Source organism: Nansenia antarctica (genome assembly GCF_963989245.1).
Source record: "Nansenia antarctica genome assembly, chromosome: 7".
Taxonomy (NCBI): Eukaryota; Metazoa; Chordata; class Actinopteri; order Argentiniformes; family Microstomatidae; genus Nansenia; species Nansenia antarctica.
In genome coordinates, this window is record NC_137677.1 from 12,931,464 (window position 1) to 12,958,832 (window position 27,369).

At 41.4% G+C, this 27,369-nt stretch overlaps 1 protein-coding gene across 1 annotated transcript; it reads left to right on the forward strand.

Moving 5' to 3' along the window:
• Window positions 1-3,439: 3,439 nt before the first annotated feature.
• On the forward strand, window positions 3,440-26,661 carry lmo4b (LIM domain only 4b; the record flags this gene model as incomplete). The annotated part of the gene is made up of 4 exons (XM_080536570.1): window positions 3,440-3,675; window positions 9,638-9,734; window positions 10,387-10,542; window positions 26,485-26,661. 4 exons carry the CDS (start codon window positions 3,440-3,442, stop codon window positions 26,659-26,661), a joined length of 666 nt encoding a protein of 221 aa, XP_080392696.1.
• Between the last annotated feature and the right edge of the window lie 708 nt (window positions 26,662-27,369).

Below are 27,369 nucleotides of genomic sequence, written 5' to 3' on the forward strand. Positions count from 1 at the left end.
CTACCCTATGAGACAGTTTGCCAAGACAAGAACATCAAAGCCACATACTGTCGTTGGTTATAATGATTTTCTGGTCATCACAATAATGTAATAAGGCCTTAGTTCATTGGAACCCAGTGAGTGCAGTTACTTTCAATGACAGACGATGGCGCCACTATGCAAGTGTAAGCAAGCTACTGATTTTTCTGTGACAATAGTATAGGCCTACAAAATAAATAAATTGTGAACCAAATACAACTTTTTTTGATGTAAGTGGATTGGATCTTGCCTATTACAGTTATGCGATAAGCCAAAAGCCTGAAAGAAGTGTGCATGACATGACATGTTCACTGACCAATAGTTAATAACATTCTTTGGATGTACATTGTCCCTGCCAAATAAACGATCAATACATATTTAGAACACCTGATATTACATGAACCAGGCAGCCTATGGTCCATGGTTCAAGCCTAGTTACTTAGACTAGTTAGTCAACATGCAGCAGCACGATTTTACAGTTTATTTATTTATGTTTTCATGGATGGATGTTGAATTTGATAAACACAACATAGGCTGATACTGTAGCATCAGCCTTCAGTGAACCGTATGATTGCATTAAAGGTGTGTATAACTGTTCAAACCGCATAGATCCTCATTCGCAGCTATGCTCTTGCTCATTGAGCTGCAATTTTTCTCCCTTAACTCGGAGTGTCCAAGTCAATTTCATATTCTTTTGATTGGGTGGATTTGTTATTCCGCTTGAATGGACCGCGTCGGGATTGGCTGGAGAGTGACCTACGTCATTTGAGCGCCTAGAGGAGGGCTACTTGGGATTCTCATTCTGTCACTGACACATGTAGAGCGAGTGATCATTGGGGACAGAGAGAGCAGTGTCCGCAGAAGAGAGGACAGTAAAACGTAATTGTCGCATCATTTTGTTTTGGGCGAATATCATAAGCAATAGCCTACTCCCTCGGACATTATTGCATGCGTGTTTATAGATCATCTTTGCGTTGGACTCCCCCTTGATTCCTAAAAGAAAAACAAGAGCATCGCCAGAACGGACGGACGGCACCAGTGGAAATACTATCTGAAAACTCCATTTGCCTGACTTCGTTTCCAATTGCCCAGCAGTCAGTAGACCTATTTTTGAAGTCCTGGGGTTCGCTTTTTTCACTGGGACTGGTGAACGTTTGTCGTGTGACTCGTAGGCTCATAACATTGTATCCTACGGCTACGCAATAGTTTTTTTGGACTGCTTTCACATTTTTTTGTTGTTGCTCAAAGTAAAGCCTTGAGTATACAATTTTAAGAAATCTTCGTGACTGTCAAGATTCAACCATTACTCTAAAAAGGGACAAACGAGGTGGGTGTGCTTCATTGATAATGCTTCTTAATCTGTCGTATCATCATGTCTCTTTTTTATTATGATCATGCATGTGATTATAATATAAGGCAAACACATTTGACATCTAAATGGAAATATGGAGCCTGATCCTAAAACGTTATGATCTTCTATACTGAAAACATAGATCACTTCTCTTCGCTTTGCGTTCAAACATTGGCAAGTGGTTCAGTAAGTAAAATGGTCTGTCTATATTCTCGTGAAGTAGCCTACATTAGGCCTTTAATGTCAATTTGCAATCAACATGGATTTTATTTAACACCGAGTGGGTCTGCGTATCCAAGTGTCCATGCTGGCGACTCATGTGTCCCGTTATTCATGTTTCCATGTGTTCCCATCGACGCGGGCGCGTGGAATAGCGCTCTCCGACGAGCCTCTGCTGGGGCACAATCCATTTACTGTTACTTTCCATTAAAAAAAGCAGCTGCTATTTCCAGGATGGGGGGCTGTTTGGCCCTCGGCTTGCCTGATCTGTTTTGTATTTCTCCGACTCCCATCTCAGTGCCTAAATTGCCTGTCCGTGTAATTACTTGAGTTAGCCCATTTAAGTTAAAAGCTTTCCCCCCCCACACACACAAATCTCCTCTCTTCCCCCAACTCGGAATGAAACTTGACGATGGCCCGTCTTATTTATCTAGGGAGTCACTTTCAGGCCGGGCTTTTTGATTCATCTCCTTTTAGATTTAATCAGCACTAAGGTATAGCTCGTCCCTAAGAGCCTCCGCTAATGGGGTTACTGAATGCTTTTCTCAGTGCTCCTCTCTCCTCTAATTACCTTTCAACAAAGATTTGGCTTAGCCCGCCATGAAGTCTGCTTGACGAAATTGGGTGAGGATTAGAATTAAAATGTATGAGTTTAGGGATGGAACAAAAGTGTGCATTGCAGAAATAGATGATCACACTATGGCTATAACATAATTTGTACTACCTGATAGCCTTATCGCTAGCAGCCCCACTGGCTGTAAGGTATGGTGCATTATCAAAATGCAGAATATTGGTTGACAGTTGTCAGGCTGACATCATGCTTTATGGTTTAAAATCCACGGATTATGGGATGAAGCCCATTTTCCAATATTTTTCAGTTTCTTAACTTTCAGTGAAGGTGACAAGTTACAGAGTTTAGCAATCCGCATGCAACTTTCATGGCTTTTCTATAGCCTATTATTAGCACGTTCAGTTGTCTCAGTTTCGTTTGCAGACCCCTTTACCCCTAGAAAGAAAACATTGACCAGTGTGAACACCAGCATGGCTGGATAATGTGCTATTTAAAAGCCATTAAGACAAGCTCAACAAAAGATAGCACTGCTTTAATTGTTCCACTCTTTCCCACTGTTATCAGTAACCAGACATTCATCATGAAAGGACCATTGAGGCAACAGCATTTGGATGAGAGAGATCAAGGACAGATTAGTTTGCTAAATTACTTGTAGCCCTCATAACAGGTTAAACTGCTCCCTCAAAGAGATAACATTTTGCAATTCGTGGAGCTTTAAAAACAACTAAACTAAACAATAAAAGGCTGAATAACCTGCAGGCATATTTGGTGGCTTGACAATTCACTTTTGATTAAAGATTAGTTTCTCAGAAAGTCCATTTTGCAGGTATGGTCTGACAGCTGTTTGGACTAGACACTGCCCCAAAGTAAAGCTTTGGCAGCCTGTAGCTGGTAATGAGGTATGGTTTTCATGTGGCTGATCATGTGACTGAGACAGCGTAATTCGACACTTCTTTAATTACCATGTCACAACAACAGTGGGCTGTGGATGAAGAATTGGAATTTAATAGAAAATTAATTAGATTTACCTGTTTATCTCGTTACCAAAATGCTGTTTTTGGAAAAAACGAATGTGTTATAAAGTCCGTTGCACATCTGAATAAACGTACATCTCATCTGATAAATCAATCCCTTTTTTGTATTGTGCTGTGCCAGACAATAATATTTGATGGTCATTCAAACACCATTTAAAACGTTTTAGGTGCCTTACAAGTGTCACTATACACAAGAGAAGCTAATAGAACATGTCTGTCCCTTTTTGTTTTTCCTAAACAGGGACCATGGTGAATCCTGGAGGCAGTGCCCAGCCACCGCCGGTCGGAGCAGGGTCTCTCTCCTGGAAGCGGTGTGCCGGATGCGGGGGCAAAATCGCTGACCGCTTCCTCCTCTACACCATGGACAGCTACTGGCACAGCCGATGCCTCAAGTGCTCTTGCTGCCAGGCACAGCTGGGCGAGATCGGTACATCCTGCTACACCAAAAGCGGCATGATACTCTGCAGAAACGATTACATCAGGTGAGAGAGCGGCTGATGGCGTATGTGTGTGTGTGTATGCATTGTGCAGATTCCCATGAAGAAAAGGTACAGGTAACATTATGTTCTTGGAATTCCGGAAGGCACAACAATTCGATAGCTGTCCTTCCACATTCTGACAAAACACAGATAGTGTAAGAGAATATGGGGATGTTTGTTTATAGGTCCATTTTCAGGAGAATGAATCGAAAGCAACGCTGGTAGTTCCTAGTTAGACGATGATTAGGCTAAACGTCTCTTAAACAAGATTTTGAATTTGATTAAGTCAATGTTACAGGCCATATAATGATGTACAGCGTGGAATGTATTTTCCATTGAGAACATGACTAAAATTCTACTATCATTGGGCCTCGTTTAAAATACACTCGTTGCATTCTTCCTGGACTATTCTTAAAAAGAGGTCAAATTGCTGACATGTTGACCGAGGCACAAGGCTCGAACGAGAGTCTTTCTCCTGAACATCTGCACGTCTGTTTGTCGTACCATTTTTCATGGTGGACCCAAAAGGAGGAAATGGGTCTTGCAGGGATTTTTGTTTGCTTTACGAGATGCTAGAAAACTATATGGGATGGGCACACATGACCTTTGCCATTGGTGGAATTTAAAAGGGTTTCTCATCCTGTTCGGCAAGTTTGTGTATCAAGAAAGAGACAATTTAATTAGCAAAGAGGGCCTTTTTAAATATTTATATGAGTGTGTCGGACACTTAACCAGAGCTTGGTGATGGCACTCTCATTCTGCTAATGTGGAATAGCCTGATTTGACAGCTTGATCATTCAACAATTTGACCCCTGGAAAGGCGAGCAAAAGCTCTCAGTGCACAAAGAATGCAAAGCAAAGGTCAGATTGGATGCTTTTTTTTGCAACCAACAAGATATAGTATGATATAGTATATAAAGTGGATGAAATTGATTTGTCATAGGATTTGCTTCTTGAAATACTGGCTTCACAACACTTTTGTTTTGGTTTTTGTGAAGTTTTAGATACATTCGTAAACGCTGTAATTGTTTATGAATAGGCATTTAAACTCCCTAATTTGAGTTTGAGATACTTTTTATTTAGTTGTGATGCTGGGCAACTATCTACTTGTTGGATGACACATTACTTTAACGCCAACAGATATAATGTATTATGAAAAAGTCATAATACATAATAATATTTCATTCTTACAATGCCATGGTACCATCTCATAATATTTTATTATCAGCCATTTTGAGTCAGTAGAAAAACAATATAAAGGCTGATACATGCATATAACAGTAGTAATGCTGTCTCTATCCATCTAAAAGTTTTATTCTAGAGGGGCAAAAGGGGTCATTCGCGCTAGCATAAACAATGTACAAAAAGCGTCGTTTTGGTAACGATTATTACAAGATATATCTCACAAACTGTCAATGCAGAATCCTGCGATGATTATTAGATCTTTAGGTGTCTCCATAATATCAAGTGATTAAGGACATTGTGCAGCCCATTGCATTTGATACATATACCATGTTTGTGTGTGTGCATGCTTGCAAATCAGCTGGCATTATATACATGATCAATGATCTCTATGATGTTAACGGTCTAACATAATTACTGATATTGAGTCTAGACTCCGTAACATTCTGCAATCACTTCAGGTCGAAAATGAACATGCTATATACAGACACCGAATCTCCAGGGATGAGTCTACATCTAAAGAGAGGTTATGCTGTGTCCACACACCCCCCTCATCAAAAAGCACCAAGTCAATGGGGTACTTCATTCACGATGGGACTACAACCTAATTACAATGAGAAGGGAGGAAAAGTGGTTACACCTTTCCACTTGTAATGAGAGCATGCTTGGTGGAAAGGATGGAGCTAAAACACAGCTCACACTAGCCTGTGATCTGGGTAGAGATAAGGGAAGGAGGAGGAAAAAACATCTGACAGTGAGTCCACACAATTAAAAGCTTTAATTAGAGTCCCCCTCCATTTTCCTTTAGTCCTGATGGGTTTTATCTAATGAGATCTGGTCCCTGGCTCAGATCCGCTCCCAATGACGTGTCCGAAATGAATGAGAGCCACATTGCAAACAAAACATTTAATTAACCAAATTGGCTTTTGAGAGAGAGGGAGAGAGAGCGAAAGACAGAGAGAGAGAGGGGGGGGATATTGTGAAGGCCAGTTGCTCTCTGTTTTCGTTTTTTTTTTTTTAAAGGGACAGCGTAAATTTTTGTAATGGATTATTAAATTGCCCTTGCCGTATAAATAATGGAGTTATATCTCTAACTTTTATTAATATAGCTGATGTGAAAACGCTCACCTGATTGATCGGAACGCATGAGCGAAAATGCATCACATTACGACTAATGGGAGAACGCGCCTGACCTGGGATGATACCCATCTCCCATCAATCAAGTGGGGGAGACGCACACGCCACAAACACTATGCATAGGACAAACGCTGTCACTGTGTGTCCATGCAAAGCAACCAATAACATTTTTATTTTTTACCACTGAGCTTTAGCCTCAAAGTGAGTGGGTAGCTTTGGCTGTTTGGGGATCATGTTGTTTTAAGCCAGAGGTGGTATTATTTGTGTGGGCTGGGTAGTGGAGAGAGAATTAATTTAGGTAGCAATCATGTGGCTTGCTGGATGCAGGGGAAAATGCTGTCCCTTTAATTGAATAGGGCCTAGGTAATTAAATGGCACTTTTCCAATAGAACGTGCTAGGTAAATCTAATAGTTGGTTATTTAATATCACTTTGAAGTCTGCCCACTCAAGCACTATGACAGCACAGGAGCATGTGAACTATTAGGCCAGGAAAACCCGGGATCTCAGAAATTAATTAAATCGCATGCAATTTAGGGGAAACGTTTATCTTGATTTGTCATAACAGAATTAATTCAAGGCCTTCAATTCACTTGGGGCCAGATCTGTTACTCTGAATTAACCAAGTGTAATTTGGCTGATTCCCCCTCACCCCCCCACCCACTCCTCTCCCCTCTCCCCTCGCTTTTCCAGCCTCCTCCCCACCCCTCTCTCTCTAATACAGCTCTTGCCATTATGCAAAGCCCTGCTTAAGTATCAATATGGCCTAGTGCTTTTAAGGTGCTTTGGCTTCTGATGTAGAGAGGCATTTTTTAATGGACTATGTCGCAGAAATCATTGTTGTGTGGATATTTTCCCTTGCTCAAAAGCCTCGGTGAACGAGGCCTTGCATTTGCCAGACAGCCTTAACAACAAGCTAGGCTATATTTCACGTGACAGTCAGTGAAGAAATGAAATCCAGTAGTCATCGCCTATAGACAGTAGACAGCTCCAAATTCTTTTTTAATGAAAGATATAGCTTGTAGTATCTCAAAGTCAGATCCCCTGTGTGGAGAGGGAAATACAAATAAATCACCATAGCCCCCACCATGTTAGTTGACAAAACCATTTTCCAATGTCTGTGATTGATTGTGCTGGCGAATGGCTTGGAAACAACAAAGGACCCCTTGAAACCTCTGATTTGGAGGGAAGAAACTGAAACCGGTTGTGTCATCGCAATTAAAGAGTCCCCAGGCCTTAATTATACTGACCCGGGGTTTCTTACCCCCACCCCAATACATGAGTTCAATGGAAAAAAGTGGCCATTAGAGTCCAAGTACAGACTGATAGCAACTTAATTGAGCACCTAAAGCCTTCCGCCCTTTAAATCTAATACTATCAGGAGCTATCCCCATGTCAAATAATTAACCTGTTATGTATAGAGCGCGGTGATGAAATGGAAGGGGCTGTAGGGAACATCTCTCAAAGTCTTTCTTTGTTTGAACAGCTCTAAAAGGCGTTCACACTGGGGAAATTAGTGGGGTGAATAAAAATAATGGTATTGCTGTGAGATTATGGGAATCTGCAAAGTGTTTTTTACATGGACAACAGAGAGAAGAGAGGCCGTTTGTCAATTGCGGCTGTTTAATGCTTTTCTGTACGTGTGTAGGGTCCCACTTTTACAATGCAAACAAACAACAGTGCGGAGACCATAATACTTCCAATACTTGTAGCCATATTTCAAAACTTTGAATTGCGGAAGAGAAGAAAGCAATGATTTAAGAATGTGTGATGTGATGGGATATTTTATGCACGATACTGCACTTGTATAACTTGCATTCAAAACTAATGTTCATATCTGTGCTGCGCGCCGAAAGTGTCGCAGACTATTTTCACACAGTGTAACTCTTTGTGTTGGCAATAACACCCACAGAGTCTCTTCCAAAGCAATGGAATAAGATCAATGTCATTTAACCACTATGTACAGTACATTTGAGTTCTTAGGTTTATGTTTTCTCTCCACAAATCTAACACTCAGCGGTCTAAAAACAAAGGCTTTCATCTGCCTTTTTGCCACACCCTGTCAGTCTATCCCATCTAAGACATAGGAAGGGCTATGTTGTCGCAACAGTCTCTCCAGCTAATTAGTTTTTGAAATTGAGTTCTGATTGAGCCTTTCCAATCAATGCCAAGACAAAATGTGTTTCTTGGGCTTCATTTTGAAAGCCATTTTAGTGTCCCCTTAACCAACTCTCTGTCAATACATTTAACAACATCTTCACACAGGCTATATTCAGCAAAAAGCACTGTAGAACCAGTTCCATAAACTATGCTTCATGTCCTACAGTACTTGGTGTCATTTACTTTTGGAATCCCAGATTCAGCCCCTTGCAAATAATTTCGACATTAAACGGTTCAGAATAAACTACCACTCTTGTTGCACTTATTTTCTTTTATTCCTTATTTGCTGCTTGGGGACTAAAACATCTTCATCTGAGATTCACATACATACACACCAATGTTAACCACTCCCCCCTATCCCCTCTCTCTCTTTTCCCTCCTTCTCTCCCTCCCCTCTTCCCCCCCTCCTCTCTTCCGAGCATGTCAGATGCTGTGGTCTTATTTGATTGCGTAGGAAAAGTGCAGTGATAGAGCAAACACACCCGGTGAGATATGATGACAAATGGGTCCAGATCCCGGTAAATTACTTTCTGCTCAAATCGAAATTTCATTCAGTTTGTTGCTGCGCGCGAGATGAAGTAATCTAAATTGTGGACTCAGAAGGCAGATAGAAGGGGGAAGCCGGAGCAAGCATTTCATTATCAAGAGGCAGAGAGAGAGAGAGAGAGAGAGAGAGAGAGAGAGAGAGAAGGTTAGGGACGGAAGAGATGAGCAGAAGCAAATCTAAAGTGTTGACACCATGATTGAAAAGGTTAACCCATGCACATTATATATCAACCCGAGTAGCTGCAGGTTTCTAATGGAAACGCGGCACTGACGGAGCATTCTGCAGGAGTCCTAATGGCAAAAGCACTATGTCTCCGCCTAGATGTACAATCAAATCCTCTTAGGCCCTGATTGCTTATGTTCCAGGTTATTATTAGGTAGCAAAAAAATGCGCTACCAAAGGTAATACGTTAGTTTTCGGGAGCTAGAAAGCTTTTGGAGAGCCAGGATGGATACAGGATGTTTCATTTGCTTCTTTCCTAGTATTGCTATGATTTTGTGGTCCCTCGTATGAAAACAAATATCGAAGTTGTTGTTTTTCGTGTGCGTTTTTTTGCTGTTTCTATGAGCTTACGGTTTAACACATTTAAGCAAATCCTGTTTTTTTATAGTCATAGTGGCGTTGAATATCAATACTAACAGATTTAAATGTTCAGAGCATGGTACTGAATATTGAACTTCAACACTTGAGTGTTGATCATGAGTTTTTAGATTTTAGACAAATGTATCTCTATCAGAGGACAATTAAAGTGCAAAAATAAAACGACAACATTTCACATGGTTTTTCCATTTCAAAACACAAAGCAATTGACTATAATGAATACACTCCCCTCTCTTCCAATTTTACCACCCACCTTATTACAATCTTCATGTGGAGTATCAAGGATGTCATGTTAAATGTACAGTCGGTTGCTAACACTTCTACTTGTTCCCTTCTGCCAGGTTATTTGGGAACAGTGGGGCGTGCAGTGCTTGTGGTCAGTCCATTCCTGCCAGCGAACTGGTCATGAGAGCACAGGGCAACGTGTACCATCTTAAGGTGAGCACTCTTTCATGTCCCTCAAACAACCAATCAACACGTCTTAAATAATGACCAATTAGAAATCACCCAGTAATAAAATGAGACACAAACCCACAAACAAGCTTTAAACCTAGTGTTTGTCATGGCTTCCTAGTTCATGGCCAGCTAGTAGTGGATAATAACTAACTGTAGGTCTTATTTGTATGTTAATTAATGTTTTAGGCTACACATTAAAAAAGCGCTCAAGGGTATGTTTAAAACATTTTAGGAACTGCTTACTGGCCCCTTTTTTCAAAATGGTGTGCAATCGAAGTAGGCTACAGCATTTTGTTAGTAAGCTAGTTTTGAATTACACACCATATCATACATTATTCATTGCTTATTTGGATAAATAAATGGAATGAGTCTTACAATTATTACTTTCACCGGTAAGTTGTGTTGGAGTCATCTTGTGTGTGTGTGTGTGTGTGTGTGTGTGTGTGTGTGTGTGTGTGTACGTGTGTACGTGTGTACGTGTGAATGTGTGTGTGTGTGTGTGGGTACAGTATACGTTTGTTTAGTTTGTGCGTGCGTGTGCACTGCAGGTGTTATTGCATAATGGTCGTCCCAGAGTGGATTGTGTCGGTATGCAGTGGTGGCAGTGATGGTTTCTCTCTCTATCACCCCGCAGTGTTTCACATGTTCCACCTGCCGGAACCGGCTGGTCCCCGGGGACAGGTTCCACTACATCAACGGCAGCCTGTTCTGTGAACACGACAGACCCACAGCACTCATCAACGGGCATTTGAGTTCACTCCAGACGAACCCACTACTGCCCGACCAGAAGGTAGGAGCCACTCGTCACTCTGTTAACCCCCCTAACCCCCCCTTCTCTCTGCCTGCAGAAAGCAGATATGTGTACACAATGCAGGCCTTCATCTTTAAATGAGACAACAGTCAATGCAAGCACTAGCCAACAGGGTGGGGGTAAAAAATAAATAAAAAAAACTCTACATTATTTATTTTTGCAACATTTTTTATACAGATTATGTATTGATGACATTGATTCATCTTCACTGCAAAAGCACGCAATAGATATCCATCATCATGTTTGGCAATCCACCTGCCCTGAGTTATTAGTCCAAGGCCTGAGGTTCATCACAGACCCACATGGCAGATATTATTTTGTTTGTAGATGATGAAAAGGTTCTCTTTTGGGGTGCGATCTAACCCCCCAACTAAAACCCAAAGCAGCCAGACCAGCAATGTATTCTGCACTTCACATACTGTAGTGTATGAGTGTATGATATTCTGTCATTTGCTTATTCATATTGCTAGCATATGATCATATCGTTGCACCCTCTCAAAATAGTTGTATTAATACTTGTGTCTGTAGACAGGGGAGATGTATTTGGAGTACATTTGACTACTGAAAAGAGGAATGATATTGTTGGGAGCATGTGTTTCACCTTGAGTGGATGTGTGAGTGTGGAGGAGAGGCAGAACTCCATTAAGGCCCCCCCCCCCCCCCCCCCCTCGTCAAAGGCCTTTTAAGGACTCGTCACTTTTACAAATCAGCACTAAGAGCACCTCACATTTAAATTGAAAGCCTTTGCATTATCTAGCTTAATTTTAAATGTCTGTTTAAGCCCTCACTCTCTCCCCCCCCCTCCCATGTCTCTTGCACCATGGCTGGTGCAGTAAATATGAGGCTTCATTGTTTATTTATGCACCAACATCAATTGTAGTGAAAACACCTGAATTATTAATGCTAAAATGCAATCCGAATATTGGCCCCGGTGCTTTAATTATAGCAGAGAGAATTACTAAATACACACAGACTCTTCCTTCAGCAGAGTTTTCTGTAATCGCCTTCGTGTTAAATCAAATGTTTTAGAATTCTCTTGCTGATAAATCTCTTTATTGGATCTGGACTTTTATTCGTTTTAGTGTGGTTAGAAACATGCGTACTCTCACTCCCAGAGTGTACCAAGGATCCATCTAGTAGCTTGTAGTGTACAATTCTCCTCCTCCTCCTCTTCAGCTTTATAAGACAAACCTAATCATGGAGCAAGTATTACTGTTCCTGCACTTCCATAAGCACAGAATGTAGAGACTGGCTGAAAAAAGACATTGCAGTAGAGAATGGCTGAGGAAAAACATGGCAATAGAGACTGGCTGAAGAAAAACAAAAAACAAAGAAGAGAATACAGCCGTCTTAGCTTATGCAGATATGAAGTGCTGTCCATTGACCATTGTTTTTATTATGTGCGATTTCATGGTGACATAATTGGTGTTGTCCGTGTCCGTGGCATAGGACATTTGATGCTCATTTATTAAGTAGGCTTCCTGGCTTCTTCCTAATCTCTTTGTTCAGGACAGACAAATTACCTTTCTCATACGGATCTTCAACCCAGGGGAATTAGACCTTCCCAGCCTCCGTCACTTTAATTAGCCCCGAAAGTGAGGGTTTGCAATTACTAATAGACTGAAGCCCTCTTAGTAATTTGAGGGGAAAAGGGAGAAGTAAATTGCCCCCTAGAATCTTAAAAAACAAAAGAAAAGATGAAAAAAAAGTTCGGTCCGACTGTTGGTGAAAGCAAAACAGAATGGCTCAGACAGATTATAATTGTCTTTGTTCCCCTACATTTCTCTGCTTCACAAGAAGTTCACACCCTGGGGGGGTTGTGTTAGAGCATTGTAAGAATTATACCGAAAAGACTCACTTTATAAATGTGCTTTAATGTTAATGCAAAGGAAATAGGGCACCAGATGGCTTCCAAAGCCTCACTGATCAATAAATTAAGTGGGGGTCTTACTGAAATCTTCATTAGACACAAGCCATGTTGATGCCATTTTGGAACACTGCATTTATTTTTGTGATAATACTTATGCTTCTGTCTTAGGGGTTGTCTTCTATATTTCGGTTGTCATGTGACCTTTGGTCTGCTGACTTAACCTATTAAAAGTAGTAGATCTTTGTAAGAAAACCTAGTGATATGTTTTCCTTTGTGTAATGTTTCATGTCATATTTCAGGAAATCGGTTTTCAAGATTTTATATACACTAACAAGTTGTTTATTTACGGATTTGAATAACGATCCAATTTAAAAGTCATTAGGCAATGAGGACATTTGATGCTCTAATGCTAATGAGGAAGTTTAAAAAAAAAAAGTTGGTCACTATGTTTAACATCTTTGCTGTAGTGTCTGCTATAGTGGCTGATAATGCCCCCCTCTTCAACATTTGCAACTTTTAACCTTTTCCTTGTCTCTTGTCCTTCTCTCAGGTGTGTTAGGAGGGAGGTGTGCAAGAAGCAGGATGCGTGCCTTCATTTTAGCCCTTACTCATTGTCACCCAAGACTTGGTGGATTGGCGCCCCATCCCTCTAGCCCTGCTGCAAGGCCTCCAGACCCTTACCTGAGCTACCAGGACACCTCTGTCAACCAATATCCCAGTTTCTCCACCCCACATCCGGCCCTCCACCCCCTCCCCAACCACGGTCGGATACATTTGCGCACATGCGCCAAAGATGGGATACTGAGGACTCCATGACCCTGGACTTAAAGGGAGACTGATCAGAAACCTTAAGGGACTCAAAGAAAGACCGAAATAGAAACCCACACAGAGGATGTTTTGGACAAAGAAGAAAGAAAGAGAGGAAAAAGACAAATGAAGCTAATCAAGTGCAGCGTTTTCAGATCTGCAGGTCGTACATTTGTTGAAGAAAAGTATTTGGGAAACTGACTTCCTTTTTATTTTTTTGCTCTTTTCCTTTTCTATCCTAATTTCCTTTACAACATGGTATTTCCTCTTATATATTTTAAGTGTTGTAAAAGGGAATGTGTTTCAATTTCGGTGATATATTAAAAACAAAGACCGGGTGAGAAAGTATCCGTGGCTTTTTTTGTGGAAAACAAATCATGAACACTTGGTGTATTTGTAAAACTACCATGTATGTATGCATGTAAATGTTTTTTGTCCAGATGTGGCTACAGTACATTCTACTCCTTTACACACACCCTACCCCTCTCCTCTAAACCTGAAACCATGGCAAACAAAAAAAAAAGATGCTCATAGTCAGTAATGTAGAGATTTTCACCAACCTATAAATGCTGAATGAAAGAGAAATCTATTTGTGATATTTTCAGAGACATTTGCTCCATCCAGTATGGTGTATTTAATTAATAAAATTGATTAAGATATATACTGTAAAAGCTTCATCAATTTCCTGGAACTTACTCACTTTATTTCACACTGTGTGCAACATATTTTACTGTATATGACAGTCTATGTTTGGCAGTCTGCCAGTGATGAAAATTACAGCATTATTTGCTTGAACTTTGGTTCATTTCTTTTATTTGTTTACTGGTCCTGGAATTTCAGTCCTGTCCTTGAAACTGTCTCAATTTGTGCTTAATGGAAACCCGGTTTTAAGGAGAGAATATTATATTATATATCTATATTTATTTTTACTTTACCCCTTTCTTTTTGGACCGAAAAGTAATCACAACATTAAATCTCATTAAGTGTCGAAGTAGACATCTTTTATGAAATGTATTCATTCTTTATTAACGTTCAAAAAGCAGTCACATTCTTGCCGTCCAATTTTCAGCAGCCCAATTATCAGTGCTTGATGAGGAGCATCTAACTGAAATGGATAAACATGTATCCTCTTTTTTCTCTCTTCAAATTAATGTTTTCTATTCATCACCCTAATGTCTGATAGAAATAGAGGAAAGTGCCCCTTTGAAGATTCAATTACTGCAGAGAGAGAGAGAGGTGTCTCTCTGTGGCGGGCCCAAATTGAATGGGCTATTTGCAGAACAAATTGGTGTTTGAAGTTGTTGCGAGACCTAATGGGTCTGAAGAAGGAACCCTGTAATGGGTGATGTGCTTATCTATAGTGTCAGGGCCCAGGCCCGTCTACTGTACTGTAGGTCCTCACTAGAACTGTGTGTGATGTTAGAATTAAGCTCACGAGTGGTGTCATCAAACTGGTGTAGGTGAACATGTGATGTGACCAAGTACCACTATAGTCAAGACGTACTGCACTGCAGTGCAAACATATGTTGCCCTGTTACGGTCATTACATAATGCAAAAGTCACACACTCACACATAAACACACATTTCATATTTCTGAACTTAAATGCAAATGTATAGGCTAAGCCTCTTTTCTGCACTCTCCAACAAATTGATTTAACAGAAGCCTGGACATTCTATTGTTATTACTTGTGAATGTGGAGGTAAGATAGAAGTGAACACAATCCTTAATCATGATGCCAGTGTACTTTACAGTGACTGAACATGTGTGGCTAGCTGTAAAGGTCATGAACAGGTCACCCGGCCTGCACACAACTGTTCATGTCCCTCACAAACTTTATGTTATACAGTACCTCAGAATCAAGATTAGGTACTAATGTATATGTTACGGTACATGTGGGAATACGGTACATGTGGGAAAATAACTTTGTGACTTGGTACATAACCCTAACCTTAACCCTAACCCTAATCCTAACCCTAACCTTAACCCTAGCACCTAACCCTAGTTTTCCCACATGTACCGTATTCCCACATGTACCGTAACATATACACTACATGTCTGAAATTAACATTGATGTACTATACCATCTTCTTTTCTCTAGACAACTAGAAAAATCGGGTTATGGCGGTTCTCATCCCGTGAGGTACCAACAAACAATATTGCACAGAAATTCATCTCCCCTTTTATACTGTACCCTGCACTACTATTAATATATTACGGTTATAGAGACCATTTATCTAAGCTGATTATTCAACAATTACACTGTGAAATACAGTATGAGCTCAGTTTCATACCTGCTCAAATGACATATTTTCAAATGTCATTCATGTGCACATAATCCATATGTGAAGATTATCTTTGATGTGCCATAGTAGGGTGAGGGCTAATGGATCTCACCCACAACAATGGAGCACACTTAAGTGGCATGTCTGCCTGAGGGAAATCACTTTGCTCAAACTTGAACTCCCTCTCTCTGCCGATGGGGATTAAGATAATGTGAACATACTGATACAGTGTACTGTAGGTGAGTGGCCACACTCAATTTCCTAATTTGATGCTTTTTAAATGCTCTTTATTTAGCAGATGCCATTTATTATGACTAATCTCATTTCAGGTATTAATTAATTGAAATTGTTTTTCAATGCAGAGACTGTAACCCTTTTAATTTTGTATGCAAATAGTAAATAAAACTAGACCAGCCTGCAACAATATACAGTGGGGGAAATAAGTATTCAACACATAACATTTTTTTAATTCAACATATTTCCATTGCAACTATTCGCATGAAATTTAGACCAGACATGGGTATTAACTCAATAACAGTACACAGGTAAAGAATTAACACGAGAGGGAGTGCTGTTATACTGAATATCAGCATGGCTGTGATCGTCTTCAGTACTCAGCCTGCGGCCTCGTACCTACGACCGAATCACAGCCGTACTGATATTCAGTATAACAGCACGACCTCGAGTGTGATATTGCTTTTATACAACAGTTCTACAGCGCCATTTATTAGTTAACAGTAATAACCGACAACAGATTATGATTTGTTTGTTTATTTAATCATTTGTTTTGGCTCTGCCAATGAAAGATAGTTCTGCAACTGAACTTCAACTGGACTGTTGCCTAGTAACCCGAACACAAACATCCGCAGGCTAGCTACTTTGTATCGTTATATAAATGATATATATAAATATAAATGACCGTTAGGTCATTTAATAGAACACGTGCGGCGGAGAGATACATATAGTCACAAAGAAAACAATAGGCCATGTACTCCACAACCACAGTCTCCGTTCACGATCACCCCGGAAGACTCCATTACTGAAGAAAAGTCATGTTGAAGCTTGTTTGAAGTTTGCTACAGAACATTTGAGACGCCTGTAGATTACTGAGAGAATGTAGTCTGGTCAGACGAGACAAAAATCGAACTTTTTGGCAACAATACAACATGCCATGTTTGGAGGAGAAATGGTTCTGCATAATATCCTAAAAATACCATACCTACAGTGAAGTTCAGAGGTGGAAGCATCATAGTATGGGGCTGTTTCTCTTCACATGGTACTGGTGGAATCCAAATGACCTAAAGGGAAATTAATGGAGCCATGCATCGGGAAATTCTTGAGAAGAATCTGTTGCCATCCACCAGGATGATGAGGATGAGACGTGGGTGAATCTTCCAGCAGGACAACGATCCAAAACATACGGGAACGAGACTCAATTGGTTCAAGAGGAAGAAAATAAGTGTGTTGGACTGACCTAGTCATCGCCAGACATAAATCCAATAGAAAATGTGTGGAAGGAACTGAAAATCAAGATTCATCAGCTGGCCCCCCGAAATCTTCAAGATTTAAAGACTGGCTGTGTCGAAGAATGACCCAAAATCCCACCTGATCGCTGTGAGAGATTAATTCTTTTTGTACAGGAAGCGTCTTGAAGCTGTCACTGGAAACAACGGCTTCTCCACCAAGTATTAATAACATTTAAAATTAAGTTCCTATAATTCAATTTCAGTTAGCATGTTCAATACTTCTTTCCTCCGTCATTCCCCTTTATTGCGCATAACTTGTTTTATGGATTGGAGTGTTACAATTTCTTTAGCTGTGTAGTTTTATAGAGTTAATACCATTGTTAATACCATCTAAATTTCATGTGAATAGCTGCAATGGAAATATGTTGAATAGAACATTGTTGATGAGTTGAATACATATTTCTCCCACTGTATGTCTCTCTGTTTGTAGTTAGAGAGGTTTTGATTAAGTGGCATCTACAACATTGGACACACATTTGACAGTGTGATCACATCTGTGATACATTCAAATCAACTGCTAAACAAAGGAAACATTTTGACAGGTCCATCCCGGGCGATATGTACTTCATGTCTTCATTCAACAGTGATAGTTTGCGTACAGGTTCAGGCCTGCCTGCCAGTCATTTTTGTTCAAGTCATAGCTTGCCTGCCATTTTTTAAGGAGAGGATAGGTGCATCAGGGTAACAATAGATAGAGAGATAGATATGATGAAAAGTGTTGGACAAGTATTATCCTCACTGGGCATGAGGGTAGATGTAGTGTGAGACAGCTGTGGCGCAGGAGGTAGAGCCGGCGTCTAATGATCGCAAGGTCGGTAAGTCGGTGGTTCGAACCCCGGCTGGCCACATGTTGAGGTGTCCTTGGGAAAGACACTGAACCCCAAATTGCTCCCAATGAGCGTGTCGGCACCTTGCATGGTAGCTGCATGACCACTTCAGATAGGAGATGCTGGTGGCCTTCTACCGCTGCGCAGTGGAGAGCATCCTCACCTACTGCATCTGCAACTGGTTCTCCAGCTGCACAGCCGCAGAGAGGAATGCGCTACAGAGAGTCGTGAGAACGGCCCAGAAGATCACCGGCGCCCCCCTCCCCTCTCTGGAAGAGCTGTACAACACACGCTGCCTCAGGAAGGCCTCCAAGATCTCCAGAGACCCATCCCACCCTGGGTACGAACACTTTGCTCGGCTGCCCTCGAACAGGCGGTACAGGACCATGTACGCAAGGACAAACAGACTGAAGCTCAGCTTCTACCCCAGGGCCATCCAGGCGCTGAACACAGCAAAGACCTAGGTTCTGGGCCCTGGACAGTCTGGACGGATTGATGGCAGCTGCAGGATTGAAAATCAGGTGTAGTGCTGAGGCACAAATGTGTACATTTCAAGCCTGCAAACTGCGACACTTTAAATGAATGTGCAATAACACTATGTGCAATATGACAACCCTAGGGTACATAAGGTTGCAGAGAATAAGAAATGTTAGAATAGGTATAGCATAGCATAGAGTACAGCACAGTGTTTTATTTGTACAGTATAGTATAGTGGATAGTGTACATAGCCTTTATTTATGTAAACCAGCTCCTTTCCCTTCTTGTTTTTCTTTAGTTTTTTTTTCTTTTCCTAGCACCAGGGGAGCCACCCCTCCCAAATTTCGTTGTTTGGTACCTGTACTATATCAATGACAATAAAGACCATAAAGACCATTCATTCATTCATTCATTCATTCATTCATTCATTCATTCATTCAGCTTGCCGCCATTGGTGTGAGTGTGAATGGGTGAATGAGAGGTCATTGTAAAGCGCTTTGGAGTAAGGCGCTATGTAGAGATTGGAAAAATGTATATATAAACAGAAACCAAAAGTGTGTATTTTTCATTATTTTGTATTTTTTAGTTTGTTTGAGGGATGTGCTCCTAAGCCAATCAGTACACTTGAGAAGTCATATGTTGAGAGTTTGCACGGGGCGTGACAGATGATTGAATGATTGAGAGGACAACACAGACACCTGTGGCAGAGTTGGCTGTGTGTTTGGAGAGTGTGCGACAACGACGTATTACTATTGTGTGATTTAAGTTTGGACTACTGTTTGACGTTTAGCAATTTCGGGTTTTTGTTTCAGTTTAAAGGGTTAGCCGGTTTGATATTTTTCATTTATGATAAACGTGTACAACGACCAAACCGTGGACGTTCTGCCTGCTACCGGAGCAGCGACTTGTACCCTAAGACTGAACTCCGAGGATTGTTATCAACATTGCCGCCATCAGGACTGAGTCCGTGTGTGCAACGCGTCAACCCAACCCTACCGCATCTGCTTTACCTCCACATGGCACCGTGAGTAATTGGGAGTTACCGTATCATTGATACCACAGACTTATTTTTCTTTCATATGTGCACCAACAAAACCCAAGCGTTTGGTAGACCTCAAACTGTGAATCTAGAACTCTGGACTTTCTTTATTATTTTTCATTGATTGTAGTAAGGTTTGTGTTTGTTTCAACTTGATTGTTGTTTTTGTTTTGCATACATACACACACACACACACACACACACACACACACACACACACACACACATACACACACATACACACCATCTTACATACCAACACATAACAAGAGAGTTAGGCCTTGTCCACACGACACCGTTTTTTTTTAAAACGGGGTTTTCCCTCAATTCGTTAAAAAAAAGAATCTCATCCACACAATCACGGTTATAAAAAAAACACCATCCACACAAAACCGCAAAACATTTTTAAAGCGCGCGCGAATCAGAAGTCTGGAAAACACCTACCATTTCCGGCCAGGTAACAACAATGTCTCGACCAGAACCGGCGACGTTTGCGGGGACGTCTGTGTCGTGTTGGGAGTGTTATTGGTTCTAGCAGCATTCTTCATCGCACATTCCGGTGCCTCTGTTGCTCCATATGGTGGGCGATTAACTGGACATTCATGTGCAAACAAGAAACTAGTCCTGTTAGCAAGTTTAAAATCAGCAGGATCTTTTTTAGGTCCATCTTAGCACCTTCATGTAGCCTATACGATAGCCTAATGGCGCATATTCTGACGTAATAGATGTCGCACAATTGACGTTCAAGCCAAAAACCCTGGTTTTCCTGTACACACCTCAACGTGTTTCTACAAAAGTTCACCTTGGCCGGAGTTTTCAAGAAAGTTAAGTTTCAGTGACCTACAACGCCGTGTGCGTGTGGATGGAAGGCCAAACCGTGTAGAAAAATGCCTGGTTTAAAAAAAACGGTGTCGTGTGGACAGGGCCTTAGTCAGTTCACCATCAACAGCTAAGACTCAGAATCCTGTTATATCTTAATTTATTGAAATAGTACCTCAGGAGAGGGTTACACACTGAACCCCAAATTGCTCCCAATGAGCGTGCCGGCACCTTGCATGGTAGCTTGCCGCCATTGGTGTGTGAATGGGTGTGTGAATGGGTGAATGAGAGGTCATTGTAAAGTGCTTTGGAAATAGGCGCTATATAAGTCAGTCCATTTACCATTTAGATAACACTGTTCACAGTATTTGAGTATTTGATATTCTTTGTTCATTTACAGCATACAGGTTTTTGTTATTTAACATAAATGTCAATGCTTTACGTATCACATACAAAGTGAAGGAAAAAGAATGTTTATATACACAATTTTTGATACAGTTAGACTTACAGTAAGTCAGTTCATCACTCAACAAAGGGCATCAAAGACCTGAGATGGAACAGCCTCTTAGAGAGACTATTCCCCCTAAAATGGTTCCTTCTCCCCAGTCGATCCACATGTTTTGCTGCTCCAGAACGTTACAGTACATGCATTTACCATTACCATGAGTACAGAGGAACTAAACTCTGCACTGTCATTAATACACTGAAAGTCTTCTGAAAAAAAAGTAAAATGGCTCTGGAAAGTATTACTTCCTCCACTTTAGCCCCTGCCAGTAATATAGACATCAATTATTAACTAAAAATGTTCAATAATTGAAGTGGTTGACGATTGTCTTTTCTTCCACCTCCTTAAACCACGTTAAACACATAAGACCTTCATACCAGCAAATATCCTATTTGCAATAAGGTCAACTCTAATCAAGGTCATGACCCGGGCTTACTGTATGTGTTTGGTATTACAGTACACCGGAGTGAGACCCCCTCGCAGTGAAACTGAGAGGCCCTTAAGACTGCCATTACGGTGTGAAATCTGGTTAGTGATTGTCCTGTTTCAACAGCCCTCCGAGGCATCTGCAAACAACTTAAAATAGTGCCTTTTCCCGAGGAGCTCAGTTACTTAGCAGGGTGTTCAATAACATGGAGAGGGACATGCAAATATTGGTAAGGCAATTAAGGGCAGTCTTGTTTGCCCTAAAGTAGAAGGTAACACAATCCGGTCCATTATGTGTGCTGTGAACTCTAGTGCGAGGTGCACTGGGAAGGCATGGCTTTTTTGCAGTTAAAAGGGTTACCTTATGACGACGAGTGGGCTCACTTTCCGCACAGGCGTCCTCCGTTGTGTAAATGCACTCGTAATGCGATGAGATTGAAAGCTCCCCCCCAACCCCCAACCCCCTCTCCCGCTTCTACTTCCCCTTGGGGCTCATGTGGACTCAAAGTAGGAGGCATTTACAGGACACTGCATTCTTTTTAAATTAACCCCCCCAAAAAACAGGCACCTCTCCTTCACGTGGGGGGACCCTACTCACGTATACCTTACCCCCTCCTCTCTTGTCCTAAACCCAGCTATTTACCAAAATATACATCCAAGAGAAATTAGGATTTCTGATAATGAGTTGTTTGTAAGTGTCAACAATCTATGTATATTACATATACATTCTGCACAATTAAAATTCTGTTACTGAAAAACAGAACTATTTTATTGTTCTACTCTATAAATTATCTGGGAACATTTTATTTTTTTACTTATAGATTAGAGTTGGATCCTGGCTAAATGTACCCAAGCTATCGAACTAAAATAGGGTTATCATAAGGAATACTGTAGTAATGTCACTGCACTTTTACTACACTGTCTTCCATGGATAGCAAGGTTGCATTGATTAACAAAACTACTGAGCAGTCTGTCTGTGGTCAGAATGGCCACGGCTATATTTAGCTCTGCGTTTTCTCCGATTGGACTCTTGAAAAGCATTTCTTGTCCCATTTTCCCAGTTGGACCATTCTGTGCAAGAATGTGGTAACAATAATAATGCATTAAGCGGGCTGAGCCACTCTACAACACTCAGTGCCTCTTACAGTAAGTGCTGAACCAGTCGGACTGCCGCTGAAAGCATCGTCTGCAGACTCCGATGAAGAACCCAAACACACACACACACACGCATGCACGCACAAACACACACACACACGCACACACACGCACGCACACACACACACACACACGCACACACACACACACACACACACACACACACACACACACACATCTGAGTAGGACGTGTATTTATGACGCCTGTATACTTGTTTGTTACAAAGATAGTTTGATCGATTTTACTGTTCTCAAATATTTGTCTTAACTTGTAAGTACACTGTGTCAGGAACGACATTGATTGTTTGTGATGGTGCTCACATACTTGGTTTGAGGTCACTTGATTTTGGCATGTAATTCAGCCGATGCTAATATCGGCGCTAAAGTTATTACAGGTGTCTGTCTTTTTTTATCATATGGATGAACCTTGCTCTTCATGAAGGGGAACATCAGGTTGCACTATGGCAGACTCCCTGACGTCCACTGTACATCAGTAAGAAGTCCACAATGTCGAACACCAACACATGACCAACACATCAGAGGACCTCAACACATGGCCCCATGTCCTTGGCTTCCTTTGACGGCGCCCCTTCTGAGTCCTGTTGCCAACCCCTGTCTTTGTGTGTAAAAGCCACCAGAGTGAGGGGAACAGAGGGCTAAATCCTCCATAAGAACAGCAAAAGGTCACCAAATGCTTCCCTTAATCAGCCATACTGATATAAATGGTTGAGATGAAGATTATTGAAAATGTTCTCTTGTGTTTTTTTTACATTCAGACACTAAACATATTCTGTCATAACCCATATGAAATAACTAGTACAAACACCATTTAATCATGACATACTGTATAATACTCATTCTGGACATTGCAGAGCAGTCGAAACATTCCATTGCAATGATCATGTATCTCAAGACATTTATTCTGTCATTCCATAGACATGTTAAGAGGATATGTGCAGGGGATTATGTAAATGTCCTCCAGAAAATGCAATTCTGAGACCATTAAGAGGTCGAGACTGGCTCCCAGGACTTGCTGAATGTGCAGTCTAACGGAGACCAGACAGGACATGTTGGTAAGGCCAGACAGTATGTAGATCTATTCGGATTAAGATAATGAATATTTGAATGAATACACTCAGTGTTAATAGAAAGTTTCATAGAGTGTTAACTGGTGTCAGCGGTGGGGTGGTGGTGATAAAGGAAAGCAGGGACAAACAGAGCCCACCAGAGCAAGGCCATGATGACACGGCACAGAAAGCTCAGAGATAAATGAGTGGTTCTAAAGTAGTGGACACAGAAATACATCAGAAGCTTAACTCACACCTGTGAGTTTTTACAACATGTCATTTCAGTCTGGTTTTCCTTTACTGAAAAGAAACCAAATACAAAGAGGGTTAGAAAGAAAACCTGTTAATACGTGTTTTAAATGTATTACTATACCCCTCCTTTCAGATCATTTTTGGCTGTGAAAAGTTGGCAATGACTAATGCATCACATTGTTAAGTAGATACAGTATATTAATGATTTCTGAGACTCTTTAAAGTTAGGACCGTTAAAGAGCAGTAAATCACAAAGTTGCCAGCTGTCTCCAGGAGTGCCTGCATGAGTCTGCGTTATCTGTGCAATTACATGGAAGGGAGTGGGATCTGTTTAGGATCTCTCTGTCCATTCTCCAGTATATCTCCCCCAACACACACACACACACACACACACACACACACACACACACACACACAAAAGTACACACGTACACACACACACACACACACAAGTACACACGTACGTACACACACACACACACGCACACACACACACACACACAAAAACTAGAATTATTTCTCTCACTTTGGATTCCAGAACATGACCCTGTCCAAATTCCTGGGCCCAGCCCCCTAATTGTTTTCCCTCATCATTTCATTACATTGTGTTTTTGAGAAATACTGTGTGGAGTATTACGGTACTGTATTCCCACTATAACAAAATGACTACTCCATAGACTGGAGAAGAGATTTCTAAAGTCTGCCGTTTTACATACTTTATACAGTATGTGTACACATGTTTGTGCAAGGGAGTCAAGCATGTCAGTTATGTGTGTGTTGGATTGGGCTCACCTTCTGTTCATGGTGACCGTCGGTCCAAATAACAAAGTGCCTTTGGTTGAATTCCTACAGAGATCTCGTTGCCAGTTGACCAATGACAGCTGAGGGCCCTCTTGATGTACAGTAGACGACACCATTACCCCCCCAAAACGGAGCCCCAAACCACAAGGGTGGTATTTCATTCCACTCTCATCCCTTGACCTTTGAATAGAATTACAGGACCAGTTCAAGCAGCCTGAAATGGACCCTGAAGATTCTCCTCCTCCTGGCTTTTCCCCCTCAGAAGAGATTTTTTTGTGTTCTAACACATGGCTCACTATTTGTATGTGTGTCACAAAGACTCCCAATCTGTGACCTGAAACAGCCTAAAGGAGAGCGGCGACGTCACAGGGAGTTTCCTTCGGGACCGATGTGTTTTTTGGAGGCAGCGACCGATCTCCTTCCCCCTGTTTAATGAGTGCAGTCATAAATAAATGCATGGCCTTAATTAGCCGGCGTGTGGTGGTGGAGGCGATGGAATTAGCGAAGGAGCCTGGGATGGAGGCTCCATGCCCGAGTTCCTCTGGAGACGCTGGCCCGGGTGTGGGGAGGTGGCCTTTGAGCAGATGCTACTCTCTCTCTCTGCTGGCTGGGGCCTCCACGTCCCCCACCTGTCACCTAATCTATTAAGCTGCTCCTTACTGAGCTCTTCTGGCCTGGGTTAGGGGGGTGAGACTCCTCAACAACACACCAAACTGGAATAGCACTTGAGAGATGTTAAAGGGGGGGACAATGGCAGTGCCAAGATCCTTAAACATGGGCAAATATCACCAAACAAAATGCTAAAAGGCTGAACAGACTTGACCGCAAATTCCTTTTCCTTCCTTAACCTATTCAGAAAGGTAACCTATTTACCTATGTTAAGGTAATTTCTTTATTAGCTCATACTACCATGACTACATGGAAACATGACACTGCATATGATATACCACCCCCAACAGCCTAATACAGCATATAATAAGTGGATTTTCATCCCAAAATGCAAGCAGTAAGCAGTTTAGCTGCTATTATACAGTGGACTATTCTTGTCCTTTTAAAACATTGGCAAAAGATAGTTTGAGCCGTGCCAATATTTACATTATAGGCACAATTCAATTAAAGGTTTTTGTATGAGTTCACCTCAAATTAAAGGGATAATTCACCTAAATATCAGAAATATTTTGTGTCCAACCAATAGGCAAATCTATTGGCATCATTGTGTGTGTTGCATTAACAGCCGTTGCCACATTGACATGAATATGATGACTTACGATGATGAGGTCCAAATTCAGGGTGGTCTGCTGTCATGCACTGTAGGCAGGGTTAATTAAAATGCTAGTAGAATCACTGCTGTTTGACGTGCAGGGGAGTTCTAGAGATAGAACTTAACCCGGTGAGTGTTTGGTCAGGTAGGGTGACTAATCCCAGTGTCACATTGCACTGGGATCTGCAGTGGAACCATGAGAAGGCCCCTTTCCTCAGGCGCTGGCCGTGACCCTGTGGCCCTCTGATGACTAACATCGCCCAGTATCATGAAAGCAGAGAAGCCCTATTATCTCTTTTCACCAAAAACATCCCTTGTTGCTGGCCATGATGCTTCTTGACTATGTAAACAACTAATAGTTCGACACACTTTTGCCACATCAACATTTGTCCATCCAAACCCGTTTGTAGGAAGTAGTTCTGACCAAGGTCGGTGTAAATACATTAGAGAGAGACATTAGTTCTATTGCTGCGACGGCTCCTGGTGCCATATGTGTGGCGGTCTACTGAGGTCACCTGGCGCTGAAGGTCACCTTTTTTCAGTTAGAATTATTAAGTGCTTCCCCTTTAATCAGATGAGACATTGCACATACTGCCCGTGCACATGGCAACCGGGTTATTTATAGGCTTCCAAACCGAAATGACCAGTTGGTTTAATTTAATAGTGGGCAATAGGATTATACACGGAAACAAATTACCTAAGTGGGGGTACTCCGATACCAAAATCTTTTAACAATGATGGAAACCACGGACATGATGTCTCCCGGTATTATTTCATTATTGCGTTTAGCCGGTGCATCTGTCAGCTAGGCCTGGCTCCTGTGGATGGGGCCCAGTCTGTGTCCGGATCGCAGACTGACACACAGCTGCTCTTCTCCAAGCTCATAGGGACCCTCACCCTCACTCAACCCAGCCACACTGCGGTCAAGTGGGGGAATGGAAGCATCCAGCTTCCACCAACTGTCAGTGACACACAGGCTTAACTGCCATCACCAAAACCATGTCTAACACACTGTTGATATAATATAGCATAGCGTATACTGCGGTATTACCACATTAGAGTGAAATCATAAAACCAAAAAACAAGTAGGCCCTGTTAAACATGGTTAATGTCAATATGATCAATGATCAATATGGTCAATGATGACATTGAGATGACAGAGAGAGGAGGAGGCCCAACCATGTGAATCTTTCATGCAACACCTTTCAATTCAAATAATACAAGGGGATAATTTGCCTTTTATGCTCCTTCGGGGATAAGGCATGTTAACGTAATGTTATAGCTGGATAAGTCACAGTGATTACCCTCAAACTATGTATTACCTGTGCAATAGATTACAGGTTGGGAAGGGTACATGGCCGTTGAAGAGCAGGCTCTTAAACGGGAGTGGGCAGCCACTTCATCACTTCATCTGATGAAGTACAAAAGGCCCAGCTCAACATACTAGGATCACACCGAATGTCCAAATATGTTGCAGTAAATTATTTTCTTGTTTAAAAAAAAGAGTTGTGCTGGTGACATTTTTTTTTTTATCAAGGAATGCAATTAGACTTCAGCCTTAATATCTCAGAGGCTGTCAGATCCCTGAACTACTCTGCCATGCTTGCCAACTGCAATCAGAAATAACTCTGTCCCTTCAACTTAATGAAAAACAAGTACTTGGCTATAAAACTTGTAGTCATCCTCTATC